The sequence below is a fragment of the Camarhynchus parvulus genome, chromosome 28, assembly GCF_901933205.1.
Source record: "Camarhynchus parvulus chromosome 28, STF_HiC, whole genome shotgun sequence".
NCBI lineage: Eukaryota > Metazoa > Chordata > Aves > Passeriformes > Thraupidae > Camarhynchus > Camarhynchus parvulus.
In genome coordinates, this window is record NC_044598.1 from 4,513,137 (window position 1) to 4,540,396 (window position 27,260).

The window sequence follows — 27,260 nt, forward strand, 5'->3', positions numbered from 1 at the left end:
AACCTGCCATTTCTTGTGTGCTCTTTAATTCTGAAGAGTAGCAGAACTCAGGCTGCTGGTAAAACCTCTCTGAAACATTCTGTTCTTGAGGCACCACTGTCCCTTCTGTGAAGTGTTAAATGCAAAGCTCAGAATGATTTTCCAGTGGTGATAATTTTTCTGCAATCACAGTTTGTCCCTTTGCTGAGTGCTGGCACTGTAAACACAGCGAGCCCTTAAGCCAACAAAGCTGTTCCGATGACGTGAAATAAAAATGCCTTTATTTTTCCTTTTCCAAAGAGTCTCCAAACAGCTTTCACCTTCCCCACCTCCCCATGAATGCACCTTTTGTTGCCAGCTGCAGGTGACCCAGGGCAATGGATGTCTGCAGCAGCAGCAGCAGCAGCAGCAGGGCTTGAAAATCAAAAAGAACTGTAAGATCATTGTGTCCAGCAGTCAGCCAGCCACTAAACCATGTCCCCAGGTGCCACATGCACACCATTTTTGAACACTTATAGGGATAGGGACTCCATCAGTGCCCTGGCTGCCTGTGCCAGTGTCTGACAACTCTTCCTGTGAAATTTTCCCAATTTCCAATCTAAACCTCCCCTGGCCCAGCCTGAGGCTGTTCCCTCTGCTCCTGTCCCTGTTCCCTGGAGCACAGCCCGACCCCTGGGCTGTCCCCTCCTGTCAGGAGCTGTGCAGAGCCACAAGGTCCCCCCTGAGCCCCCTTTGCTCCAGGCTGAGCCCCTTCCCCAGCTCCATTCCCTCCCCTGGACACACTCCAGCCCCTCAATGTCCTTCTTGTGGAGTTCACTACAAGAAATGTTCAATGTCTTTTGACCCGTGCTGTTCCCTCTGCAGCTTGGCCAGCAAAGCATTTTGTTTGGAATTCCTAATTGCTGTGAATTTGAAAGTTTCTAATTTTTGCAGCTTTTTTGTCTGGCAGCAGCAGCAGCAGCTGGGTAGCTGTGTTGGATCTGGGAGAAGCAGTTGCCATCCACTTGTCCAGAGCAGCTGTGGCTGCTGCATCCCTGGAAGTGTCCTGGGTTGGATGGGGCTTGGAGCAGCCTGGGACAGTGGAAGGTGTCCCTGCCCATGGCAGCTTTAGGGTCCCTTCCAACCCAAACCAGTCTGGGATTCTGTCTCCCACATGCATTCAAGAGCTGGAGTCCTTTTCCAAAACCTGCAGGTTTGCCATGATCATTACAGCTCACCTGTGACACATTTGGGCTTTTCTGCATTTAAAGCATCTCAGCTATGTGCTGTGGTAGGCCTGGACAAAGAAAAAGAAAGACTTTTCTCTGGAATGATTCACTGTAAAATAAGTTTTACCTTCACACAGGTGACCTTGTCCTCCCACTCTTCTTTAATGTCAGCTTTGTTTACTGCCCTTGCCTGTTGCCCAAACTAGAAGGACCAGTGAGGAGTCTGGCTCAGAGAAGCTTTGTAATAATCCAGCTCCACCTTGGAACTGAGGCCTCGTGTCCCTCAATCATCCGGACAGTAACCAGGGAAAAAACCCATCAGCCTGGTTTTTTTAGTTAGAGTCTTTGTTCTGTGTTTCTATATTTTCTGTGCTGCAATGGCTGATTTAAGCACAGCTCAGTTGGGTGTGTTCTAAAGCAGTTCTGGGTGAAATATAATGTTCACTGAGCTTCTGCATAGAGACCTCTGTGTCTCTATTAATATAATAGACATAATTATTAATGGTATATTAATAAGATTAATGTCAATAACTTATTTAATATTAATAACTTATTTTCTATAATATTGATGGTAACCTCACTTTTGTTTCTCATGTATCTGAGGTACAATCATTTATTAAAATAGTTTGTACTTTAAAAAGTGTTTAGTTCACAGTCCTGCCAGGAGTTGGCATCTCAAGTCTCATGATCTCGAGATTCCTAAGGGTCAGAGCAGATTCTGCTTTCCATCCCTCCAAAAAGAGGAGTGCCTCCGTCCTTCTGCTGCAGCAGAGCAGCAACCCCAGTGCAGCTCATCCTGCACCCCTGAGTGCCCAGGTATTGGTGAAGGGAAGAGGAATAAAGGAAAACATGAAGCAGACTCCTGTGAGTGTCACATCCCAGGGGCAGGATCCTTCCCTTTCCTGGTTCCTGGGAGTGCAGTTTGGCAGCTGAAAAGCTGATTTCAAATGGCAGGTTGAACATCTCTGGTTTGGAGACTTGTGTGTTTATGCCTCATCATATATGTGTGCATATAAATAGATATAAAATTGATATAAAATAAATCTATAAATAATCATATAAAATATATAATATATAAATGTAAACATCATTTTTGATGAATATAAATATTTTACAAACTATACTAAAATATAAATATATAATTTATATAAATTAATTTATATAAATTATATCAATGTTGTACATTATATATTATATATAGCATAAATTGTATCTATATATAGATAAATATGTATTTATTTACATTTATATATTTATATAAATTTTTATATTTTAATATGCAATATATATTAAAATATCTATTTATATATAAAATAATATATTTATTTATATATATTGATAATATATTTATTTATGTTCATATAAATATGAATATAAATGAATATATGATATAAATATACATTTCAATTAATATAAAAATGTTTTGTATGACTTATATATAAAATATAAAATATATATTTATATATAACATTTATACAAAAATATATAAAAATGTTATATAAAAAATTTTTTTGTATATATGTTTTTGTATAAATTAAACCCCTCCTGCAGCCCTGTTTTTGCTGCATTCTCTGCAGATGCCTCGTGGCCAGAGGGGATGGAGCTGGTGGGCATCATGGAGCCACTTACCCAAGTCTTTCCTGGCCAGGCAGCCTTTGATCAGCAGTGCTGGAGAATCCATCAGGCCTCCCCCACGCTTTCACAGAGCTCTTTCCCTGCCCTGGCTCACAGCCTGTGGCATGTCCTGAGGTTATAATGTGTGTTTTCATCATTCCAGCCACAGAAAATGTGCCAGGAGTTTTGTGCTAGAGATAAGCAGCAGCCACCACGTCTGTGCTGGGCTTGCCCTCTGCTTTCCCTGATCCTGATCTATTTAAAATAGTTTGGTTTTCTGCATGTACAAGATGGCTTTTGTTTAGTTAGGGTTTGTTGCTTTTTTTTTTTTGGCAAGTCTCTAGATCCAGACTCTGTGTTCTCTGTTTGCAGGCCATCTGATATTTAGCCTTGCATGAATTATCAGCCTTTCAGCTGTTCCCTTCAAATATTTGTGCTGCATTTTGGGTCTCAGTCCAGACTGAGAGGGTAGTAGCTGACTCCTGGTGCTTTCTGCCAGTGTGGAGCTGATGTTTCACCCCATGGTCAGACATGAGCTGTCTGCTCCTTCTCACTCCTTAGGCTGATTTTATCCCCAACAATTCTGATAATCTCTACATAGCCTTGCCTTGATGCTGCTGCTGTTTGCATATGGGTTTGTTCATGTTTTTGCCTTGTTACCTGCTTTTCTTCAAGGTTTCCAACCAGGAATTGCTCTGTCCCTGGTTTGTCACCTGCTCCCTCCCTGTGTCCCAGGGAGGAGCACACCATGGGACTCTTTGTGTCATCATTACAGATCTCTGCAATAGCTGGAGGGGAACTGGCTTTAGAAATAGCACCTTGTTCCTCTTTCCCCACATTTCTGGCTCTGAGCAGGGCTCAGGCAGGCCTGTGGAAGGTGGTGACATCACTCTGCCATTGCCCAGAGTCCCTGTTCAATCAGGAGCTAATTGGTTTGGAGAAAAACCTTGCAAACCCAAAGGGACAAAAAGTATTTTCTGAAACTGGTGCCTGTATTTTAACCCAGCCTCTTTCATTCTGCTTCCTTGGGGGCCAGTTGTGCCAACTGCTAGAGAGATCCTTTTCCTGTTGCCAAAGTAAGCTCTGCAATTATGTATCCTCTCTAAAAAGACCCCAAACCTACTCCTGCCCCCCCAAAAAACCCCAAACCCCTCAGTCTTATGAGAATGATAGAAACAGCTCTTTTAACTCTGTCTCTTTCTGACTGCAGAAAATCTCTCATCCCTCTTAGACCTGAGAAGTTTTTAATTTTCTGTTTTCTGTCTCTTTGCTGTTTGTTTGGTTCTTAGCATATCCATGTTGGAGAGCCAGTTTTGTACTGTCCTTGTAGCAGAGAACAAAAAGCTCCTCTGGAATGTCAGCATCCAGAGATGCTGTGATAAAACAAGGATTGAAAACAGTTCAGAGTCAGAAAGCAGCTGTTAATGTTCCTGAGGCTTCTGTCATTGTTGGAGTCCTGGAATGGTGTGGGTTGGGAGAGACTTTAAAAATCATCCAGTGCCACCCCCACCATGGGCAGGGACACCTTCCTCAATCCCAGGGTGCTCCAAGCCCCCTCCAGCCTGGCCTTGGGCACTTCCAGGGATCCAGGGCCATCCTCTCTGATCTTCCACACCATCAGCTCCATGCAGGCTCTGGCATCCTCACTGGAGTCGTGTCCTTCCACTGGGGACACAAACACAGTGGCACTGACCCCTCTGCCTGCTCAGCCCAGCCCAGGGAGCTCCCCAGGCAGAGGCAGCTGCAGCCACAGCCACACCTGGGAGCACCCTGAGCCACAGCTGGGGGTTGAAAGAATTCCACAGAATCACAGAATGGTTTGTGGTTTATGGTTTGTTCAAGCTCATCCCATCCCAGCCCTGCCATGGCAGGGACACCTCCCACTGTCCCAGGCTGCTCCAAGCCCTGTCCAGCCTGGCCTTGGGCACTGCCAGGGATGCAGGGGCAGCCCCAGCTGCTCTGGGCACCCTGTGCCAGGGCCTGCCCACCCTCACAGGGAACAATTCCTGCCCAAGATCCCATCCAGCCCTGCCCTCTGGCAGTGGGAGCCATTGCCTGGCTCCTGTCCCTCCAGGCCTTGTCCCCAGTCCCTCTGCAGCTCTCCTGGAGCCCCTTCAGGCCCTGCAAGGGGCTCTGAGCTCTCCCTGGAGCCTTCTCCAAGCTGGATGTAGAAGAGGCCATCAAAGGGACTTTTCTGGACAGGGGAGTGTGGAAAAGGGAAATATTTTGTGTGTTCAATGTTCTTGTCTTGGTGGTTGCTCTGAGTGGTTGAGTTGTGTTGCCTGTTGTCGTTTTTCCTTCCTGCCAGCAGCTCTCAGTTTGTCAGTTCAGATCAGAGTGGTTTTCCTGCAGCTGCCCTGAGAATCTCTGAGCCTTGAGGAATGTTGGAGGCTTTTGGTGGGCTTCAGGTGTTGGCATTGGGAAGTGAGAACCTAATCCACAATTTCTCACTGGAATCCTCTTTCCTCCTTGGTGGCTTCATTGAATTTAGCAGATAGTTTTGTGCACAGTCAGCTCCCCTTGGGCCTAATACAGTGATTATCCTTTGGTGCCCTGAAATATATTTAATTTATAGAGTTTTCCATGAGTCTTAAAAGCACTTTGTTAGCAGATCTTTAGTCCTGGGAGTAAGTTTTACAATCTAGTTTAGTCTAGGCCAGAGAATATCATTGGTGGCTTTTGGTATCCTACATTTATTTATTATGTGGTGCAAGAGTGTGGCTTTTGGTTGTGTCATTCAGTGTTGGGGTTTGATCAGAGCAGACTCTAAAAAGACCTCATTTTAAATTTTACTTGAAATGCTGGCAGTAAATGATTTTTTTTCCCTCTTTGCAGAGCGAGGCTATGATCCCTACAACCCTGAGCTGCCCAGGCCCTCGCTGGAGGTGGAGGATGGCTTTCTGGCTGACATTACAGATGTCACACCTGGAATTCTGGAGCTGGAGCTGGTCAACAAGGCCATTGAGGCAGTGAAGAACGAAGTGGAGAGGGAGCAGAAGAAGTACGAGGAGCTGCTGGAAACCACGAAGGAGTTTGGTGCTTCAGAGGGCTCCTCACTCATTTCAAACTCACCTGTGTCAGCTGCTGGGCCTCAGAATGATTCCTTTGCATCCTTGGAGTACAATCCAGGGAGCTATAACTTCAATAATAACTCAGATTACAACCCCACTCCTCTGGCTGCTGCTGGCCGCTCCAGTAAATACACTTTGGATTCCTCCCGCTCCAAAGGGAGCTCACTGGAGTACGTCCCCAAGGCTGTGGTGCAGAATAAAAAATACAGCAGCACTGTCACTAACAACAAATATGTGATTGATGACTCCAAGCCTTCCACAGACTTGGAATATGACCCCCTTTCCAATTACTCTGCCAGGCTGTTGGGCAAAGCCACAACCAAGGGGTCCAAAAGGGACAGGGCCTCTGATTATGAGGACTCCTACTCTCCATCAAGGAAGAAGCTCTGTGAAGATCCCGATGATGATGAGGTGTTGGCCAGGTTCTCCTCCTCTGAAGATGAGGCTGAGGTGGAATATAAAACAGCTTCTGGTAGTTCACCCTCAAAAGCTGGTTCTGAGAGTGAGTCAAATGAGTCCTCCAGCAAAGAGCAGAGCACAAAAGTGGAAGGCTCTGCTTCCCAGGGGAGCAAAGAAGCAGCACAGCACAGGGAGGACCTTCCAAATTCACAGAAAAACCTTGCCAAGAACTCATCAGACAAGAACTCAAAGGCAGCGAAGTTGTGTTCTGGTAAGAACAACAAGGAAATTGAAAATAAAAACAAAGACTCCAAAGACAAAACAAAAAAGAAGAAAACCGATGTTAGTAAAGCACCAGGCCTCAGTGAGGCTGGGAAGAAGGAGAAAAATAAAAATGCAGACAAAGTGCTCAAGAAAGAAGAAAAATTAAAAACCAAGAATGAAGAGAAAAACTGCAAAGACAAAAGCGTCAAAGTGAAAACAGATGGGAACTTGAAGAAACCTGAAAAACAGAAGTCAGAAAAAGTAGATGGGTGTAAGAAAGAAAAATCCAAGTCCAGCACCAGCAGTTCAGGGAAAAGCAAGAGCGAGGGTGTCACCAAGGGCCCAGAGAAAGTGGGGAGCAGCAAGAAGGATCCTCAGAGCAAAACAGCTGATGTGAAAAATGGCAAGGAAAGCTCTGGTCGTAAAAACAAGGAGAAAGGGACCAAGAGCTCCCTGGAGAGAAAGAAGGAGAAGGTCAGCTGTGCAGGACAAGGAGACCCCAAGAAGGGTCGGAAGCAGCAGAGTTTGAGTCATGTGGACCTGTTTGGGGATGAGAGTGGAGATGAGGATGACAAAGGCCGGCCTTTGTCCTCCTCATTGCTTGGTGTGAGCTCAGACTTGGATGGGGTTGACTCTGGCTCAGCCTCTGACAGTGACAGGGACAGGACAAAGAAAGCAAAGCGCTCAAAGCTGTCCAAGTCCTCATCATCTTCCTCTACATCTGATGACATTGATTATTCCATCCTTGAGAAAGATGTGGACTTTGAGTCAGATCCCATGGAGGAGTGTCTCAGGATCTTTAATGAATCTAAAGATGTGAAAACGGAAGACAAGGGAAGGCTCGGCAAACAGGTAATGCTGGTTTGGGGGTGTTGGTTCTCTCCCCTCCAAAGGTGGAAGGATTCTGGTTTGGTTTAGTGGTGCTGCTTGTCTAAAGTAGCTGAAGAGGGAGACTCCATGTGTTGGAAGAATCTCTTCCCTGTTGTGGCTGAGTGCCTGGAAGTGTTTGCTTCTGAATTTACCTGTTGGATTCAAAGCTGCTGTGAAATGTGAGGCTTCAGTCCCCTCTTGTGTGGGAGACTTTCAAGATTACCAATTACTTTTGTCTCCATCTGGCCTGGGAAGCTTGGGGGTGTGGATGGCTGGAGAGAAGGCTGCAGGGAGTGAGTTTGGGGGTTTCAAAGCCAATCTAAGATTGCCAGCCTGGGCACTGCCTTCTTGTTGCAGCAGAGTTTGAGGAACATTGGGGCAGGTAGAACCTGGACAGGGTGTTGGTGCAAGTCCAGTATTTGTCAGACACTTTGGAGACTCCCCAAATTCATCTTTCCTATTCTGAGTGCATACTACAGGTAGTTCCTCAGGATCTCTGGATACCTTGTGGGACGTGCAAACCAGAAATGGAAGGTAAAATTTCTTCCAATGGTACCAGAGGCTTCAGACTAAGGAGAAAAAGAAGACAGTATTTACATAACACGAAAATAATTAAAAGGCATATAATTTGTAGCAGGAGTTACTGATCAGTGAATTCAGAAAGTGCTGAACCAGGGGCTGCCACTTACAGCAGACAGTTAATTGTGGCCTGGAGTGACAAAACTCAGCTGTCAGCAGCCACATGTGGCTCCTTTGCATCCCTGTGCTGAGGTTTGGTTTCCTGCTTGGGGAAGGAGGCTCACTGCAGCACAGGGATCCTTCTTTGGGAGATGGGTGTCTGTGGGTGGGATTGGTCGTGGGGCATGTTTTTTGTTTATGGCATGATTTCCTAGATGGACCCACTGTGGTTTGACACTGGCCAAACACCAGGCACCCATGGAAGTCACTCACTTGCCCTCCCCTGCTACAGCTGCACAGAGGAGAGAAAAATTTCAAACCAAGGGTTCATGAGTTGAGGTAAGGACCAGGAGGGAACACTCCAAGGGCTCAGCTTAGAGGTAGAAAGTGAGTTTATTGCTAACACAATCAGAGGAGTATAGTGAGAAGTAAAATAAGCCCTTAAAACAGCTTTTTCCACCCCTGCCCCTCCCTCCTTCCCACTGACATCACAGGGAGAGAGGCCATGGGGGTTTGGTCAGTTCATCAGTGAGATTTTCTTCCACTGCTCTGGGAGAGGAATCCTTCCCCTGTGAGACTATGGGGTCCTTCCCAGGGGAGAGAACTCTCCATGAAAGTCTCCAATGTGGGTCCAGTGTCATGAGCAGTAGCCCTGCCACACCTGCTGCAGTGGGAGTCCCTCCCATGGGCACACAGCCCCCCAAAACTGCTGCAATGTGAGTCCCTCCCATGGGCACACAGCCCCCCAAAACTGCTGTGGCATGGGTGCAGTCCTCCAAGGCCAGGCTGCTCCAGCCTGGAAGCAGAGCCCCTCTCTCTCCACTGGGTCTCCCACTGGATCACAGCCTCCTCCAGGCAACCACTGCTCCAGCATGGGCACCTCTGCCATGGGCTGAGGGTGGATCTCTGCATTCCACATAGATCCCCATGGGCTGAGAGTGGATTTCTGCATCCGCCATGGATCTCTGCATCTCCCATGGATCCCCATGGGCTGAGGGTGGATCTCTGCATCCCCTGTGGATCCCCAGGGGCTAAGAGTGGATTTCTGCATCCGCCATGGATCTCTGCATCCCCCATGTGGATCCCCATGGGCTGAGGGTGGATCTCTGCACCCCCATGGATCCCCAGGGGCTGCAGGGGCACAGCTGCCTCACCATGGTCATCACCACAGCCTGCAGAGGAATCTCAGCTCTGGTGCCTGGAGCACCTCCTGCCCCTCCTTCTCCAGTGACCTTGGTGTCTCCACGTTGTTTCCCTCACATGTTCTCACCTTCTCTTCTCTAGCTGGAATTAAAACTGCATGCCTCACTTTATTTTGATTTTCTTCTTAAATCTGTTAGCACAGAAGTGTTCCCATCTCCTCTAATTGGCCCAGCCTTGACCAGCAGCCTGTCCATCTTCAGAGCCATCAGGGATTGGCTCTGCTGGACATGGTGGAAGCTTCCAGCAGCTTCCACCATGAAGCCACCTCTGTGCATCCCCCACTACCAAACACCAGGCTGTGCAAAACCAACACAACCCTGTGTTGTTTGGGCTCAGTAATGTGCCAGGCCTTGGCATGGAGCTCAGGGCAAGGTTCTTCCCCCTGAGGCTGCTGGGCACTGCCCAGGCTCCCCAGGGAATGGTGCCAAGGCTGCCAGAGCTCCAGGAGCTCCCAGGGGTGCTCAGGGTGGGGTTGTTGGGGTGCCTGTGCAGGGGCAGGGGCTGCACTGATCATCCCTGTGTGTCCCTTCCAGCTCAGGATACTCCAGGGTTCTGTCATTGCAGGAGCTGCATGTGGCAGTGCAGTGCTTCTGCCTGGCAGAATTGCATTGTGAGAGTTTGTTAGGGGTGTAAGTGAATTAACAGACTCTGGGGTTCATGGGGAGCCAGGTGATTCAAGGCGACCCTTGTGGTGTTAACACAGCCTTGTCCCAAGTGCTGCCCGAGCTCATCCCTAAATCCAGTCTTGGCTCTGCTGCTGAATTTCAGGGATTGTCAAGCTCATGTCAGAGTTTTGCCAGGAGTTGTTTTGAGAAACTGAAAACAAGATTGTCTGGAGAGCAGCTGGGATTTTGAGAAACAAAACACTTAACAAGTTTCTATCAATTAACAACTGAGTCAAATTTCAAGCAGATTTCCAAGTGGTTCTCCTTGTCCAGGAGCAGCTGTGAGGTGTCAGCTTGGAGTAGCTTTGGCTGGAGAGGTGCTTCTGCCTCCTGCTGAGTGTCTGGACATGAGCTGGACTGTGTCACCAGAGTCTTCCTGCAGTGACAGCTGTGGCTGAACCTGCAGGAAATATTTCCCTAATGTGGGGTGAGGGCACTGTGGTTTGGTGTTGAGCAGGTGTCAGCACCTGCCCAGGGCAGAATGAGTCAGTTCCCAACTTCTTAAAAACCAATCCACCCTAAACCCCCTGGACTTGAAAATGCCATGGGAGGTGAGGAGTGTGAGTGGCTGCCAGGGGAGGGCTGGTCAAGGCTCCTGTGCCAGGTAAGGCTGATCCTGCCCCATGCCAGCTCATGGAGCTGCTGCTGGGGTGGGAATGTCCTGCTGCTGTTCCTTGGTGGCTTCTAGAAGGTTCTTGTCACTGGCCCAGCAGCTGGCCACGTGTTCTCACCTGTCCTCTGCAAGGTTAACCCAAAAGGAGACTTTCCACATCTTCCTCTGGTGAGGGATCTTCAAGTCTGTTCTCCTGTTCTTTTGTTTTCCAGCCATCCAAAGAGGAAGCAAATGAAGAAAAGACAGAAGATAATTTAACTACCTTGTTTCCTGGCCAAAAAAGAAGGATCTCTCATCTTGTCAAACAAGGAAATGTAAGTGCAGATTTAGAAGCAGATTAGAAACAGATGAGTTTAGGTTGTTCCAAGTGGGGATTTTCTGTCCTGACCCTGGCAAAGGCTGCACCCCCAGGGCCAGGCAGCAGTGGGAGAGCTGTTTGTGCTGGAATCAGTCTATGGCTGTTTTATTTCCTCTCTTTCCAATTCTTCAAAAATCTCCCATGCTTAGGATCAGTTAAAAGTGGCAGCAAAACAAAAAGACCTTCCTTAAAACCAAGGTTAGGCTGGGAAGAGTGAGTGGATTGTGCTCTTTGTGACCCTTTGGGATAGGTTGGGGTGTTCATTTTTCTCCAGTATAGCTTAATTTAGAGATTTCAATAAAAATTAACTGGACACAAGGTCACTCTGTGTCTGCTGGTATTTTTCTGTGCCTTGTGGATCTAAAAGATACTACAGGAATTTGATCAGATGTTTAAAACCATTACCTTACATCTGCTCTGAATCAGCCAAGATCTCAGCAGTATTTGTTTGGATGCTCTTTTTTCCCAATTGTACAAATACAGAGGAGAAAAATTCAAACAAAACAAAACAAAACAAAAAAGCAAAGAAGAAGCAAAAAATTCTGATTTTTTTATTCCTTTCTCCTTGGGATTTTAATTCATGTTTTCTCTGAGGGTTTAATGTGTTTCCCTCCAGGTGGTGATCTCAGATTAGTTTTATGTTGCAGCAGGATAAGAGTGGAGGCTTGTGCACTAATTTGAGCTGGGTAGTCCAAATTAATTGTTCTGCCTTTCTTCTCTGCCTAGGAAGGATTTTTTTGCCTTTAATAATTTGAAGCCCTGGGGTCAATACAATGGGTTTTATTTAACTACATATCTCCAGCCAGTTCATGTGGTTTGATAAGGGCCCTTTCTTCCAAAGTGAAGAGATAAGGGACTGAAGCAAATGGCTTGGAAATTCATTAACTCAAATATTTATTGCAAAGAGGCACCTTTTAGACATGTACAAACCTTCAAATATATTTTCTTAATGTGACAGCTGATCCCAAAATGCTTTCCAAAGATGGGAGCCCCAGCAGAGCCTTTGCTTGGGCAAACAGAGCTGATCTGGTGTGCTCGGCTGCCAGGGCAGCTCCAGGACCTGCATTCCCTGCAGTTTCTCAGCTCAGAGCTCTGCCCAGGAGGTGCTGTAACACCTCAGCTGCCACTTTTCACCTCAGAACGTGCTTTGCTGTGTCCCTCTGAGTGGAGTATTTGTTCAGTCTTGCTCATGATTTATGGGACTGAGCAGGAGGAGGGGAGGGAGCTGAGTTCAGGGTTGGTTGCCAGGGGAAATGGGGGCCAAAGGAATTGCAGGTGAGGCAGAAAATGAGTGGCCTGTGCTGCTTGGAAGTCTGTAATTATAATTTAATGTCTGACTGCACCCAGTTTGGTATCCAGAAGCTGCTGTCAGCATCAGAGGCCGGGAATGCAGGAGGTGCCAGCTTTGCCCCCAGGTGTAACACTGGGCCACCCTCCTCCAAGGAGATTCCAGGAGGGAAGGTCTGTTCCTCACATTTCAAAGGCTTTTAAGTAGAGGGAGAAGTTTGTGCTACTGCTGCTTCTCTTGTACTTCTGCTGCTAGGAAACTTCTCTCTTTGCTGACATAATTTTTGGCACTTTTCCTGCAAACCTAAATTTGGCCATCAAAGGAAGCTCGTGTGGAACCTGTTTGTGCTGTAACTGAGGTGCCTCCAGAAGTGGGCAGGGACAGAGCCTGTTTGAAATTCAGAAAATCAGTTTATGTAATGCTCTGATCCCATAAATACTTCTCTGTGAGGCTTTTAAGCAGTCCCAGGGCTGCAGAGAGGTGGAGCTGCTGTGGTGCAGAGGTGAATGCAGGTGTCCTCAGGGAGGGAGCAATGAAGCTCAGTGTCCTGTGGCAAAGAGGACTGGAGAATTGGTGTCACTTTTTTATCGCAGTAAAAAGCAAAGTAGGCAGCACAGGGCTAGGTCTGTATGCTAGGGCAAGGCTGAGGGTGTTGATAGAGCCCAGGACTGGGCTGGGCACAGCCACTAAAAGCAGCTCATGAATTGAGGAACGTGCCGGTGAGCTGGGAGGCCTTCCCAGAGCATGAATCATTAATGCCATGTTTGTTAAAGGATGACTCTTAATTATTTCATTCTGGAAGACACTTGGGATGTTCTCCTCTCAAAACCCTGTACTTGCTAACAGAGGGCTTGAGGAGAAGAGACCTTTCTGAGGGCTGTGGATGGAGCAGGGGAGCTGCTGGCCCTAAATGCTGTTTGTGTGTGCAGGCAGAGACCCCGAGCAAGCCGGTGGTGCGGCCCTACCGTCCCCCCACGGCCCAGGAGGTGTGTTACCAGAGGATCCAGCTGGCTCAGCAGCAGGCAGCACAGCTGGTTGGGGCTGTTCAAAAGACCTCTCTCTGTTTGCCAGGAGAAAAGAGGAGGATTGCTCACGTGCCAAATGCAGCCCTCACCGCAGCAGCCAAGCAAAGTAAGCCAGCGGTGGGATTTGGGGTCGCTGTCCTGTCCTCCCCCTGGTTAAAGGCTCTACCCTGTGTTTACATTTCTCCTCAGCACGTGTGAAACTGTCAGGGGATGTGTAGGACCGGCCATGACTTGAATCTTGGCTGATAGTGTCCAGTGGAAGGCCTGAGAAATTCCACCCTGTTGTGAAAAGCAGCGGGTCAGACATGTCCAGCCTGATCTGCCTCGCTCAGCCTCCCTCACTTCAGCCTCTCCTTTTTCTGTTTCTTCCTTGGATTGTGTTTGCTCTTCATTCCCTCTTCCATTTAAGCCTGGAGGGGGCAGGAGCAGGAGGGAAGTGCTAATGAAGGCTCGTTGTTGTGCCTTTGTGGTGGAAGGACTCAGTGCTGACGTGTGGGGTGTCAGTGCCTCCAGCTGACGGAGTTACCTCTTTAAACTCTGCTGACTCAGTCACCCCAAAACAAACCCAAATGAGACACGTTTCCTGGCAGAAGATTTCTTCATCCTTGCCTGCAAGGTGGTTAAAATTACCCAATTTGTGTCCCTTTGGAGACCTGGATTTGAGAAAATCACAGCTTGCAGTACTGGCCTTTGATAGTGAGTTCATTCTGGCAGCCTGGAGCCCAGTGGCAGGATTTGTACCTGAGTGTTTTGTGTTCCCTGCAGGCCTTGGGAGCAGTAAGGCAGCTGTTGGTGGCAGGAGTGTCACACCTTCCAATGACTCTGAAGCCTCCACCCTTCCTCTGAAACCTTGCACCTTGGCTGGGATGGCTTCCAAGACCACCAGCACCATCGTGCCCAAAAGGGTAGCACATGTTCCCTCCTTACAGGTAAGGGGAATTTGAGTTCTTTCCTGTCATTCCCCAGGGAGGGTGGAATGTTTGATCCTGCTGTTCCAAACTTAGCACTCCCTGAGAGTGGTGTTTTGATTATGTTGATTGAGTGGGTATGTTTCTTCCTAGATAGCATTGTATAAAAAATTAAACACTCGAGGGGTAGGAGCTTAAAAAGGTAGAAATACTTAAATGCTGCTCTGATCTCTGTGAATATTGATCACTTGTCTCCAATTTGAGCCTTCTCTTGTGCTGACTGGCCTGGGTGTGTTTGGGTCAGGGGCTTGGAACCTCCCGTGCTCAAAAGCCAGGGATGGATTCATGGCCTTGCCAGGCTCTGTGGGCCACACTGGTGGTTTTGAATAGCGTCCCTCTGTGACCTAGATAGTAAAATGTGAGCACTGAACTTCATGCTGCTGCTGGTGTTTAAAGAAAAGATTATTTTGTCTTTGTTAGTTGCTTTTGTTTTGTTTCTCTTTACCCCCTGGGATCTCTGCCCAGCCTTTGGGTGCCTTTGCTGTGAGTTCCTAAGCAAAGTGACAGGACACAGGGAGAGAGCATTACCAGAGAGCAGGGTTAGATGGGATATTGGGAAAGAATTCTTGGCTGTGAGGGTGGGCAGGCCCTGGCACAGGGTGCCCAGAGCAGCTGGGGCTGCCCCTGGATCCCTGGCAGTGCCCAAGGCCAGGCTGGACAGGGCTTGGAGCAGCCTGGGACAGTGGAAGGTGTCCCTGCCATGGCAGGAGGTGGAATGGGATGATTTTTAAAGCTTCTTCCCACCCAAACCATTCTGGGATTCTGTTAAGTCCCTCCTTTCCTGTTACTTGCTAAGACAACTGAGAGCAGAATTCCTCCTGGAGCAGCCTGGGGATGGCATAAGGAGCTGTTTGCTGGGGTGGATGGCAGAACTGGTTAGTGCCAGGACTTGGTTAAAAATCCCTGTATTGATGATGGTTTGTGTCAAGATCTGTCATAACTTGCTCTGATTATTTCTAGAAGAGTGAAAAGTAATTTTTTTCCTTTCGCACCCAAACTGCCACCATAGTAACGTAGAACTTGAAGCTGATTAAAAATAAGAGAAATAACTGAAGGGATAAAATATTTAGCAGAGTTACAGAGGTGCTTAAGGGTATAATAGTAGAGGTTGAGAATTTGTATATTTAATGAAAAAGACCAAATCCCCTTGAACAGGGTATCAAGGTGAGTGTCTCCTGGGGAAAATGAGCACTTCTCCCATTGAGATAGGACCAGTTGCTCCCCTTGGAACAAGCTCACATCTTCCACAGAGCTGTTTTTGTTCCAGATTGCAGCAGATGGCTTGGTTTATGGATATCTCTTGGGTGGGATGGAGAACAACTGACAAAATAATTGGGGGTTTTAGAGATGAATGAACATTTTCCTCTCTGAAAAAGAGGCAAGTGTGCTGTGATGTGGGGGATACACTGGTGTGAAATGGAAAGCTGCAGTGGTGGGTCATAGCTCAGTCCAACATGCAGCTTTTGAAGAACATGCACTTAAATTGAAGGGGTAAATCCTTTTAGGAACCTCATGATTGGCATGAAAAATGGAAGAAAACCCCCAATGCAATCAATTTGCAGGAATGCCCCAGGAATGGGGGTGGGATAATTGACTGCCAGCCTGGCAGGAGGAGCCTCCTGCTCCCTCTTCAGAGCCAGAGAACCAAACCTGTGTGTGGTGCCCATAACTGGTGGTGTTTGTTCATGGCTCCAGTGGTGCTTGGTGCCATCCTAACCTTGGCCCTCTCAGTGGAAATGTCAGCATGCCCTGCTCTGGAATGCTGTGTGTGACTAATGCCACTGGAGTGCCTGGCTCCTGGCTGACTTAGAGTGAAATACAGCTGTTTTCTGAAGGACTGAGAGCACTGAAGGTGGTGAAGCCTCAAGCGGTATTTTTAGTACCAAAAGTGCTGCGTATTAAGTTTGGCTTTGGGCAGATTTTCAAAAAGGAAGTCACCCCATGATTAATAACAGGAAGTGGGAGAGCCTCAGAGCAACCTCCTGGAGCCTGACCAGCCTCTTTCTCTCTCTGTCTCACCTCCAGAGCACCACTTTACAGAGACCTGTTATTCCCACAGAGTTTGGTGCTAAAGTCCCAACCAACATTCGTCAGAGGTATCTCAACCTCTTCATTGATGAGTGCCTGAAATTCTGCTCCTCCTCCCAGGAAGCCTTCGACAAGGTCTGTACACATCCCTGCTTCTCAGGGATAATGTTTGCAGCAGGGAATGACCTCCTCTGCCTTGGCCAAAACCTTCTAAAATGGTAGCAGATCCAGAAAACTGAATTGCATTTATGCTTGCAGAAACTTGGGGGTGGGAGCTTGATGATCTTAAGGTCCCTTCCAAGGCAGACCATTCCCTGATTCCCTGAAGATTCCCCTATCCACAATTGGCATTAAATATTACCAGACTGGGCAACAGCAAGTGTCATTCCAGTGGGGGCTTCCAGTAGGAAATCTCATTTGGAAAGCTTGCCTGAGCCCTTTAATAACCCCAGGAGAGGAAAACAGAGGAATGTGCATTGTGGTCAAAGAGCTTCTGCTCTGCTGCAGCCAGAAACACCTCCTGGAATCAGAGTGTTGAGCACAGGGAAGTGTTTGGGATAGATGTGTTTGGCTGGGAATTGGTTCCTTGCTGCTTCTGAAGGTTGTTAAGGAGACTTTTAAGGAGCTTTCTAGCAGTAGGGACAGTATAGTAGGATTTCCAGAAGCAGAGTGGAGAGAGTAATACATTTTCTTGGAAGAGCTTGGCTGTTAGTTGGGTAAATGTGGGGCATTGTGTGGTGTGTTCCAAAACAAAGCAGACACCACGAGGATTTCTCTTGTGGGATTCCACCTTCCCAAGAGTCACCATTTGCCAAACCTCCTTTCCTTACCAGTTAAGATCTTGCACTGCACCAAAGTGGGGAAAGCAGCCTTGCCCAGGCAGTTCCAAGCACAAGAATCAAGAATTACTTGATGAAAACATGGCAAGGTTGTGTCACAGACATCTTTTATGAAAAATCTTTTCTTTAAGATTTTTTCTCTTGAGAAGCTGAGAGGCTTCAGGAACAAAATGTAAACAATGATTATCTGCTGCTGTGGAATGCAACAGGTGCATCTGTGATTGGTCTCATGTGGTTGTTTCTAATTAATGGCCAATCACAGTCAGCTGGCTTGGACTCTGTCTGAGCCACAAGCCTTTGCTATTCACTCTTTCTTTTTCTATTCTTAGCTAGGCTTCTGATGAAATCCTCTCTTCTATTCTTTTAGTATAGTTTTAATATAATATATATCATAAAATAATAAATCAAGCCTTCTGAAACATGGAGTCAAATCCTCATCTCTTCACTCATCCTCAGACCCCTGTGAACACCGTCACAACGTTAGATATTCCTGGGAGCAAGAGCAGCCCTGGAATACTTCAGCCAAGGTGGCAGCAGACTTTATACTGGGGGAAAGAGAAGGGATGATACCAATTCAAAATATGTTAAAGTTTGAATTTATTTTTTTTTGCTAAGTAGGAAAGTTTTATTAATCTCTTCAGGAAAGTTTCACATGAAAGTGCTTTTGCCAGCACTTTGTTTAAAATAAAATTACTTTTTTCCTCTTACTTACCTGAGCAAGTACATATTGGTGCCATATTCTGCTTTACTACTCAATTCCTTCTCAGGCAATTTTTTTTGGTGGTCCTACTGATGTCTTGTGAAGGCTGAGCTAGAACAGAGACTGGACAGAGCTAAAGAATAAAGCAGGGATTTATTGGGAGGCCTCAATGGATCCACCTTGGGCAGCACAAGAGCCCAGCCAGGGCTGCACCCAGGATAAAAGCCAAAATGGTCACAAAATGCACGACCGGGTAGGGGGTCTCTCACTTTGATCAGTTCTGCTCCATTTGCATATTGGAGTTCATTGTCCAATTCCACCCCAGCCCATGCAGTCCCATCCTGCTTGTTTTTCTCTCTCCAGCCCACGTTGTTTGTGCTCTTGGCCTGAGATTTGGATCATTTGTCCTTGGTCCCCAGCTGGAGCAGGAATTATTTTGTCTTCCTGCTCTGTGCACAGAGCTCACCATCCCCTGATATGAACGCAGACCCACCCACTAAAGCAGCACAGAATGTGAAAAATAGAAAAGCTCAAACCTGAGGCATCAGTACTTGGAGTCTGTATTTAAGAGCCAAACATTTCTTTTCTCCAAAAGCCATGGAAGTGTGGCTGTCCCATCCCTGGAAGTGTCAGGGGGCTTGGAACAACCTGGGATAGTGGAAGGTGGAAAAAAAGTGATCTTTGAGGTTCCTCCCTGTCAGAACCCAGGACATTCCTCTGGCTGCCCTGGAGGACTCCAGACCCTGGCAGGGGGCTCAGAGACCTTGGCATGGAGTCGAAGACACCTGTGCCTTTGATTTTAACCCATGGAAACAATTACGAACTTTGTGTGAAGAGTTACAAGCCACAAGGGTTTGAATAGAATGATAGTGAATTTACCACAGGGTGAAAAAGTAGAATTTTGGGGGTTTAGAATAGGGGTTCAATAGGCAAGGTGGAGGAATGTGGGTGTGTTCTGTCTTTCTCCTTCTTCTTCTTGTCCTCCATCTTCTGCTGTGATGGTGACACTTTTGGGTTCGTTTAGAGTAGAGACAGACTGTCTAACATAGGTGATAGGTACTGGAAAATGATTGTAAATAAAGTACAGGTAGTTCTTAGTATAAAAAGATAACACTGCCCTGAGGGCAGTCAGTGTGCCTCAACCCGACCTGCTGGACAGATCTCAGCAGGTCAGACAGACGATGTATTAGATAAGAGTAAATAAACAACCTTGAGAATGAGAGCCTAAGGAATCCTTCCTTCTTCTTCCATCTCGGGGCTGGGAAAAAGAGACTTTCCAACACCTTGGGGTCATCTCAACACCAGAGACCTCATCACCTCCCAACCCAAACCATTCTGTGGGTCTGTGAGCAGTGAAGGGAGTGTGTGTGGTGATGACTTGTGCTGTTCCCAGGCCCTGGCAGAGGAGAAGGTGGCCTACGAGCGCAGCACGAGCCGCAACATCTACCTGAACGTGGCTGTGAACACCCTGAAGAAGCTCCGCAGCCTCGTGCCCAACTCCCCAGCCAGCACCAACAGTAGGTACCTTGCAGCTGAACAGCTGGAGCCCTGCTGGGATTACAAACCACGCAGAGAAACTTGTTTCAAAAGCCAGAACCCATTTCTCAGCAGCATTATGCTGAAAGGCAAACAGCTCCAGTTTAGCTTTTTATAGCCTGGCAAGCCTTAATGGGCCTTCAAGAGGCAGGTCGTGCAATGCTTTGTTGGCTTTCTCAGCCTAAATGGAGATAATGCCACATGGGTGGGTTTTTTTTTAGCACAAGTTCTTTCAAATGAAAAGCCCTGCTAATGGAGTAACTTTCACATGATGCCTTCAAAGTGATAGACTCGTCCATCACCACAGAAATCTGTTACACACATTAAGCTTCAAGAGAGAAACGAAGAGGGTTAAGACATTTCATTATTGGCTCTCGAGAGGGTACATTAAACAATCAATTTGTGCTGTTCTTGTGAATTTTTTTTTCTTTGGTCTCTTCCCTTTTCTCCCCTCTGTCTTCATTATGTTCCTGGCCATTAGGCAGAGCAGCTGAACTTGGAGGCTGGCCTTTAGGAGAGGGCTGCCAGTTAATGATTAGTAAAAAGCCCCTCTCTGCCATTGTCTGATGTGTTGAGCATATTCTAGAGCTCTGAAGCTCCTTTCTGAAAGAAGCTGAAGGATCCTGCGTGGGAGGTTGGTCTGCAGGGCCCCAGAATCAAAGCTGCCTCCTGGGGGTGGGTGATGCCCTCACACAGCACATGAAGGGGTCAAGTTGTTTCTGTGCTTTCTCCTCTCTTCTGGTCAGTTGCAGGGCTGACTGTGCAGAGTGAGCAGGGAGAGCTATAAGTTTCTAACAAAACTGGAAAAGTGTGTTTGCTGCCCTTAAAATTGCTGTGGGCTGGCAGTGTGAACAGAATACTCTCTGTGGTGCTGGGATGGAAATGCTGGGCTAGCATATAGCACAAAGAATCCATTTCTGGAGCAAAACAAGAGTTAAAGAGAGTAAACAGAATCCTTCTTTTGCCCATGTGTAGTGTCCCAAACTAGGACTGAAGTCACCCACTGGTACCTGATCTCTGTCCTCCTGTGCTGTTCCCCTCTCCTTGCAGAGACAAGTAACAAGAAGGTGGTGTCCCACGAGGCTGTGCTGGGAGGGAAGCTTGCTGCCAAGACCAGCTTCACTCTGAACCGCTCAGGGAGCCTGAGAGCCGAGGATCTGACAGGTCAGAGCCTGCTCCTGCTGGGCTGTCACTGCTGAGGGGGAGCTGAGCTGTGACACTGACTGGGAGGTGCAGGATCAGGCTGGTGCATTCACCTCCAGTGCTGGGGGCACTTTAGCCACCACACTGTCAGGAGGATCCAAAGCTGTTGGAGAGTGCCCAAAGGAGGGACGTGGAGTTGGGGAAGGGGCTGAGGAGCAGCTGAGGGCACTTGGCTGGTTCAGCTGCAGCCCAGGAGACTGAGGGGAGGCTCCTCGGGGGCTGCAGCTCCTCCCCAGGGCAGGCACAGGGGCAGGGGCTGAGCTCTGCTCTGGGACAGGGACAGGAGCCCAGCAAGGGCTGGAGCTGGGCCAGGCCTTGGCATGGAGCTCAGGGCAAGGTTCTGCCCCCCGAGGCTGCTGGGCACTGCCCAGGCTCCCCAGGGAATGGTGCCAAGGCTGCCAGAGCTCCAGGAGCTCCCAGGGCTGCTCAGGGTGGGGATCTTGGGGTGGCTGTGCAGGGACAAGGGTGAAACTCAGTGATCCCTGAGGGTCCCTTCCCACTGAGGACATTCCAGGATTCCATGGTTTGTCCAGTCTCTGAGCCTGTGTGAAGCTGGCTGTGGTGGAAGTGCAGGGGAGTGGGGTCGTGCCTGTCACTCGTGGTGTCACCTGAACTCTCAGTGGCTGCTGCTGCCCAGGGTGACAGAGCTGGACAGGGCTCTGAGCAGCCTGGGCTGGTGGAAGGTGGAACAAGATGGTCTCTAAGGTCTGTCCCAACCCAGACCAGCACTCCCAGGGGTGCTCAGGGTGGGGGTGTTGGGGTGGCTGTGCAGGGACAGGGGCTGGGATCAGTAATCCGTGTGAGTCCCTTCCCACTCAGGATTTTATGACATGAAGTGCTGGGATTTCTCTGTTCTCTGGCTGCATCACAGAGCTGCAGAGTCCCTTGGGGGATGGTGACACCACTGACCAGTGCCCTCCTTCTGTCCTCACTGGGGCTCTGAGGTCACTGCTGCAGCCTGGCTGGCTTTGATGCAGCATCAATAACCATTCAGAGCTGCCTCTTGTGCTTTGGGCATTATTTTACTTCAACTTTCTTGCCCTGAAGCAGTTCTTTACAATGTGCCTGTCAGATTAAAAAGCAAACTTAAAAATCTCCATCTCTGCAGGGCTCAGTTTCACTTTCCCCAATGTCACAGTAAGGTCATATTGTAGCCAAAGGGTTGTGCCACGAGCATTTTTCATGTGGGCTCAAATCAGTTATGGGTATTTTGGTTGCCAAGAGATGTAGGCAAATTGTGGAGGAGATCAGAGGAGAGCCAGGGAGGCCATGGAGCAGAAGGAATTGACATTGAGAAAGCTTAAAAGGGCCAATATAGCTCAGCTAAGCAACATCAAAGGGCACCCAGGAATATTGGAAGGGTTTAATGTAGCAGCCAAAGGAGATATTGAGCAGAGTGCAAGAAGTTATAATTATTCTGTGAAATGAAACAAGCAGCCTGAAATCAGTAGCAGGAAGAAACTTCTGATAATTAAGTTTTTAGGGAGCTGTGGGTGGCTTTTAAGGGGTATTTGAGGGCTGTGTTACCAATTATCAGCTGTTGCATTTAAACATTAAAATGGAAGAAATCTCACATTTAGTGACAGGACACAGGGAATGGCTTTCCACTGCCAGAGGGCAGGGATGGATGGGATATTGGGAAGGAATTGGTGGCTGTGAGGGTGGGCAGGCCCTGGCACAGGGTGCCCAGAGCAGCTGGGGCTGCCCCTGGATCCCTGGCAGTGCCCAAGGCCAGGCTGGACAGGGCTTGGAGCAGCCTGGGACAGTGGGAGGTGTCCCTGCCATGGCAGGGGTGGAGTGGGATGATCTCCAAGGTCCGTTCAACACAAATTGGGTTGGTTCTATCAGTAACAGCAAGGCTGAAGATGGGCCTTTTGGAGGAATTCTCTTCCAGCTGTGCTTTCCAGACTTAATGCTCCTTGTTCAAGGAGTTTAAAAATCAACTTGTACAATAACGGCCAGATTTTAAAAATGACCACCCAACACCTATTCCCCTGTAAATACTGAGCTGAGACAAGTTCAGAATAGTGGGGGAAGTTCAGTTTATCAAGGCAGGAGACTTGGTAAAGGCAGAGATGCAGGCAGTGCTTTGGTGCTGAGAGCTGAGTCTGTGTTTGTGTGCAGGAGCTGCCCTGTACCGGCGCCTCAAGGAGTACCTGATGACTGAGGAGCAGCTCAAGGAGAATGGGTACCCAATGCCTCACCCTGAGAAGGCTGGACGGGCTGTGCTCTTCACTGCAGAGGAGAAGAAAGTCACTGACTGTAAGCTCTGCTGCCTCTTTCCTTCTGCAGGGTCTGCTGGCCACAGCAGGAGCTGCCCCTTGATGCTGTTGGGATGGGGAGTGTGGCTGCAGAACTCTGCTGCTCTGGAGAGTCTCTTCAGCTTTCACATCCTGAGAATGCTATTTTTGACCCAGAGTTTATAGTCTGTGAGGCTGAGGGAGGTTTCTAATTTCTAATTTCCAGGTAAAAAGTGACAGGATGAAAGGAAACAGCTTCAAGTCGCACCAGGAGAGGTTTAGATTGGATATAAGGGAAAATTTCTCTGTGGAAAAGGTTGTGAAGCATTGAACAGGCTGCCCAGGGCACTGGTGGAGTCATCACCCTGTAAATGTTGAAAAAATGTGTGGATGTGGCACCTGGGGGACATGATTCAGTGGTGAGCATGGTGGTGGTGCTGATGGTTGGATTTGATCTTAAAGGTGTTTTCCACCCTCAGCAGTTCCAGGATTCTGTGCTGCCAAAGAACAACAATTGACCAGGTTGGAAAGAGGCTCCTGTTCTGCACTTTGTGACCCTCCCCTCTCCCAGGGGAAGGATTTTTTTCTGTCTCTGTCTGTGTGAGCTGCTGTTATGGTGGGATAAGGACTGACACAGGGCCAGGCTGGCTTTGCAGTGGGTCCTGCTCTGCTGCTCTGGATTGCAGAATTTTCTTTTTGATCTCGTGGCACTGCTGGACCAAATAGTTCCCCAGAGCCCTTTGTGCAGCTGGACAAAATGATCATAAAACCACAAAATAGTTTGGATTGGAAGGGACTTCAAAGTCCAGCTCATTCCACTCCCTGGAACACCTTCCACCAGACTGGGTTGCTCCAAACCACATCCAACCTGGCCTTGAACCCACAGGTTGGGTCAACCCACAGGATGGAGTCTTCCTCTGAATTTTCTGAACTCAGGGCAAGATTTGTGCTCCTCAGCCCCTGCCTAAAGCAGGCTGTGCTGCAGCAGGGACAAAATCCAGACTGGTGATTTCTGTTGAGGTGCTTTGCCACGCTCCCCTGAGCATCTGTGTGGAGAGACCTCACTGAAGTGTGTTAAGTGCTCATCCATGTTAACACCTTGTGCCTACATTTGTCCTGTGGTTGCTGAAGCAACCTGGGCAAAAGCTCTCTTGCATTAACACTGTCAAGTGCTGTATTTGTGAGAGCCCTTTTTTCCCAGGAACCAGCCAGCTCCTTTATATGAACCTGAGCTCATGTTCCTGGTTTTGTTCCTGTAGTTTCCTGCAGATGTTGCAGGATCTTTGAATTTCTCCTTGTTTAACTAAAGCTGTTGCTGCCACTGTGACCAGTTGGGCAGAGCTGGGAGTGTGGTAACAACTTTATGCTCACACCAAAATGGAATTTTGGTGGAATCACGGAATTGCATGGAGATCAGAAGAATAATAGCTCCTTCCCAGTGGCTTTTTGCAGTCCCTTCCCCATTTTGGGCAGTAAAAGCAGAGGTGGTAGGAGGGAGCAGTTGCAGACTGCCAGGCCCTGCCCTAAGTGCTCCTTCATCCAGCTGCTGGAAAATCCTGACAGAAAAGCTGTGCCCTAGAAGGGCTAAAATGTCCTTTGGAAGTGACAAGGCACAGATCCCCTGGAAACCAGGCTTCATTAGCTCTGGTGTCCAAAGAATGACTTATTTATCCTGTTCTTAAAATAACTGTGTTAGACTCCAACGTAATTTGCTGTGCATGGAGAAACAGTGCAGCAAACCTTGCTGGACCTGGGGGCAGCTTATGTGGACCAAAGCCACTGGAGAGTCTGTGTTTGCCTCTGGGAAGTGTTTGGGGGGCAAATTTCAGAGGGCTTGCTTTGCCTTTATAGGAATTTGCAACAACATTTGGAATATTTTATAAGAAAAAACATCATTGAACAGCATTTGGGGCTGAGTGATGGTGATTTACTTACTTTGGCCAGGTGAGGGGTAGGAAGGGCTGCTTGCAGTGACCTGGCTGTTGTTTGTCTCCTGTCCCCAAGCCTCGTGCAGGATCTGCTGTCGCTGTGGCACCGAGTACATGGTGTCAGCCTCGGGGAGCTGCATCCGCAGGGAGGAGTGCGTCCATCACTGGGGGCGGCTGCGCAAGCAGAGAGGTACAGCCCTGCCACATTTTGTGAAAAATCCCTTTGCCAGCATTGCTTCTCCTGGGAAACTTCAGCTGCTCCATGTTCTGCTCCTCTGGAATGTGATCTGGAGAATTGTTTACCCAGCATGTGAATTGTTTTCAGTTAATGGCCAATCACAGCCAGCTGTGTCAGGCTCTCTGAGTCTGTCACGGGGTTTATATTATCATTCTTGTCTAGCCTTCTGATGTCTCCTTTCTCTTTCTTTAGTGTAGTTGTAGTATATAATTTTAACATAATATAAAATAATAATATCATATATATATATATAATATATAATTAATACAATATATATATATAATATAATATTTATTATACTTAAACATTACTACTATAACAATATAACATAATATAATATAATATAATACAATACAATACAATTCAATATAATATAATATAATACAATATAATATAATATAATACAATATAATACAATATAATATATCAGCCTTCTAAGAACTTGAAGTCAATTCTCACCTCATCCTGGGACCCACAACAACACCACAGCAATTAATAACCACAGGTTGGCCCTGCTGCCTGTGCTCCAGCCCCAAACACAGGTTCTTCCTCAGCTTTGAGCTTGATTTTGGGGCTTGTCACGCTCCCAGGTGGTGGCAGTTCTGTGCCAGTCACTGCAATGACCTCACAAAGACCTGCTGGGCTTGGCTGTCCTCAGAACGTGACACTGGGGCTGCAGCAGGGGGGTTTCATCTTTGTTCAGAAAAGTAAAGGAAAAAACCTTCCTGTGCTTTTGGAAAAGAATCAGCCCTTTAAAAGGCTGACTGGGAGCACTAGAGGTCTGTCACTCCCAGGAGAGTTCACTGATCTTGGCTGAATTCATTTGCAGCAAGGCACTAACCTAGTTTGAGCTGTGCTCTGGTTTTCCATCAGAGCAGCTGAGTGGCTTCTGGAGTTTGTCTGGCTGAGTACCAGAGACTTAAACTCTTTAGATTGCTGCCTGTGAATGCACAGTTATTTTTCCCCTGTGTTTGACACATTTTTGTCATGCTTATCCAGGGGATCTGCAGTGAAAGCTGAAGTTCAGGTCTCTTGTTAACAAGATTTTTCTCCTTGACCCTTCATCTCTTTCTCTTTCAGTGCCAGGTGGGTGGGAAACTCACTACAGCTGCTGCTCCGGAGCTGTGGGGTCACCAGGCTGCCAGGTTGCTAAAGTAAGTGATGGAACAACACCTCTTTATTCTCAGTGACATTTGTGCTCTGCTCACACTGGCAGTGGCTGGGAAATCCTTGCTTAAGCCTTTAGAAGAACAGTGGCTTCCCTTAAGGGGATAAAACAGGTGCAACTTAAATTGTTTTTGCTCTGCAGTGGTAGGAAAATCCAGTATTTGACACTCAGCTGTCTGGAGTGAGCTGGGTTCATTTATCCTGATCATTTATCATCTGCTTGAGGGACATAGGAAAGCTGATGTTCTTCAGTGAATCACAGAAGGAATGAGAAATAAAGGATTTCCTTTAAAGGAGCAGTCTCAGGGCCTTGGCAACAGTGCCAAACCCCTTTTCCATCTTTTCCAGATTCCCATGCTAAGGTAACTTTATCCTGGTGGACAGATCTTTTCTGACAAGTTTTTGTGGTTGTAATGAGGGGAGGAACCTTCCCAATGAGCCTGTTGTAACTCCAAATGATCACAAAACTTCTTTTGAGGGAGCCCAGCACTAGAAAAAAGAATGAAGAACCTTCTCAGATGTGGAGTTTAATGGAGCAGAGCAGTGTCTACCTTTGCACAGGTGGTTTTTTCTTTTCCCTTAGGCAGCAGGAGAGTTGGTGTGCCAGCCCAGCATCCCCAGTCTGTCCTGTGCTTTTCTCTCAGGTCTCTGGGCATGTTCCTTGTCATTGTTTTAGTGGCATTTTTTTATTTGGCAGCAGCCACACAAGGGAGAACCAAAAGCTAGAGGTAGAAAGTGATTCTGGGCAAAATTCAAGGTTTATTACAATTTATTTATTTACACCATAAAAACCTGCCCTGCAGAGTCAGATTGGATGGGATCAGGTTATTACTTTTTGTTCTTTTCCACGTGAATTTAGTTTTTTTTTTAAATCACTTCTCTGGGCACCCTGTGCCAGGGCCTGCCCACCCTGCCAGGGAACAATTCCTGATTCCCAAGATCCCATCCAGCCCTGCCCTCTGGCAGTGGGAGCCATTCCCTGGCTCCTGTCCCTCCATACCAGTATAAAAAGTCCCTCTCCCTCCTATTTCTAAGCCCCCAGTTTTTACAGCACCCTTTGGTAGATCTAAGGTTGAATCCACAGCCTGCTCAGCATCAGAGCATGCAGTGAAAATTTGTAATGTTGGGGTATTGGGGAGCACAGAATCCTTCAGTGGTGAAGAAGGGCTTTGAGAGCA

General features: G+C 47.6%; 1 protein-coding gene across 1 annotated transcript in view; it reads left to right on the top strand.

Annotated features, from left to right (window-relative positions):
- Window positions 1-27,260, top strand: part of REXO1 (RNA exonuclease 1 homolog) — a 47,281-nt gene that overhangs the window by 11,372 nt on the left and 8,649 nt on the right. Inside the window, exons 2-11 of the mRNA XM_030966782.1 lie at window positions 5,637-7,387; window positions 10,777-10,878; window positions 13,140-13,341; window positions 14,001-14,164; window positions 16,229-16,366; window positions 19,164-19,287; window positions 20,357-20,470; window positions 22,634-22,771; window positions 24,754-24,867; window positions 25,996-26,069. Of these exons, the coding sequence (XP_030822642.1) occupies window positions 5,637-7,387; window positions 10,777-10,878; window positions 13,140-13,341; window positions 14,001-14,164; window positions 16,229-16,366; window positions 19,164-19,287; window positions 20,357-20,470; window positions 22,634-22,771; window positions 24,754-24,867; window positions 25,996-26,069 (2,921 nt within the window). The remainder of the gene's footprint in view (window positions 1-5,636; window positions 7,388-10,776; window positions 10,879-13,139; window positions 13,342-14,000; window positions 14,165-16,228; window positions 16,367-19,163; window positions 19,288-20,356; window positions 20,471-22,633; window positions 22,772-24,753; window positions 24,868-25,995; window positions 26,070-27,260) is intronic.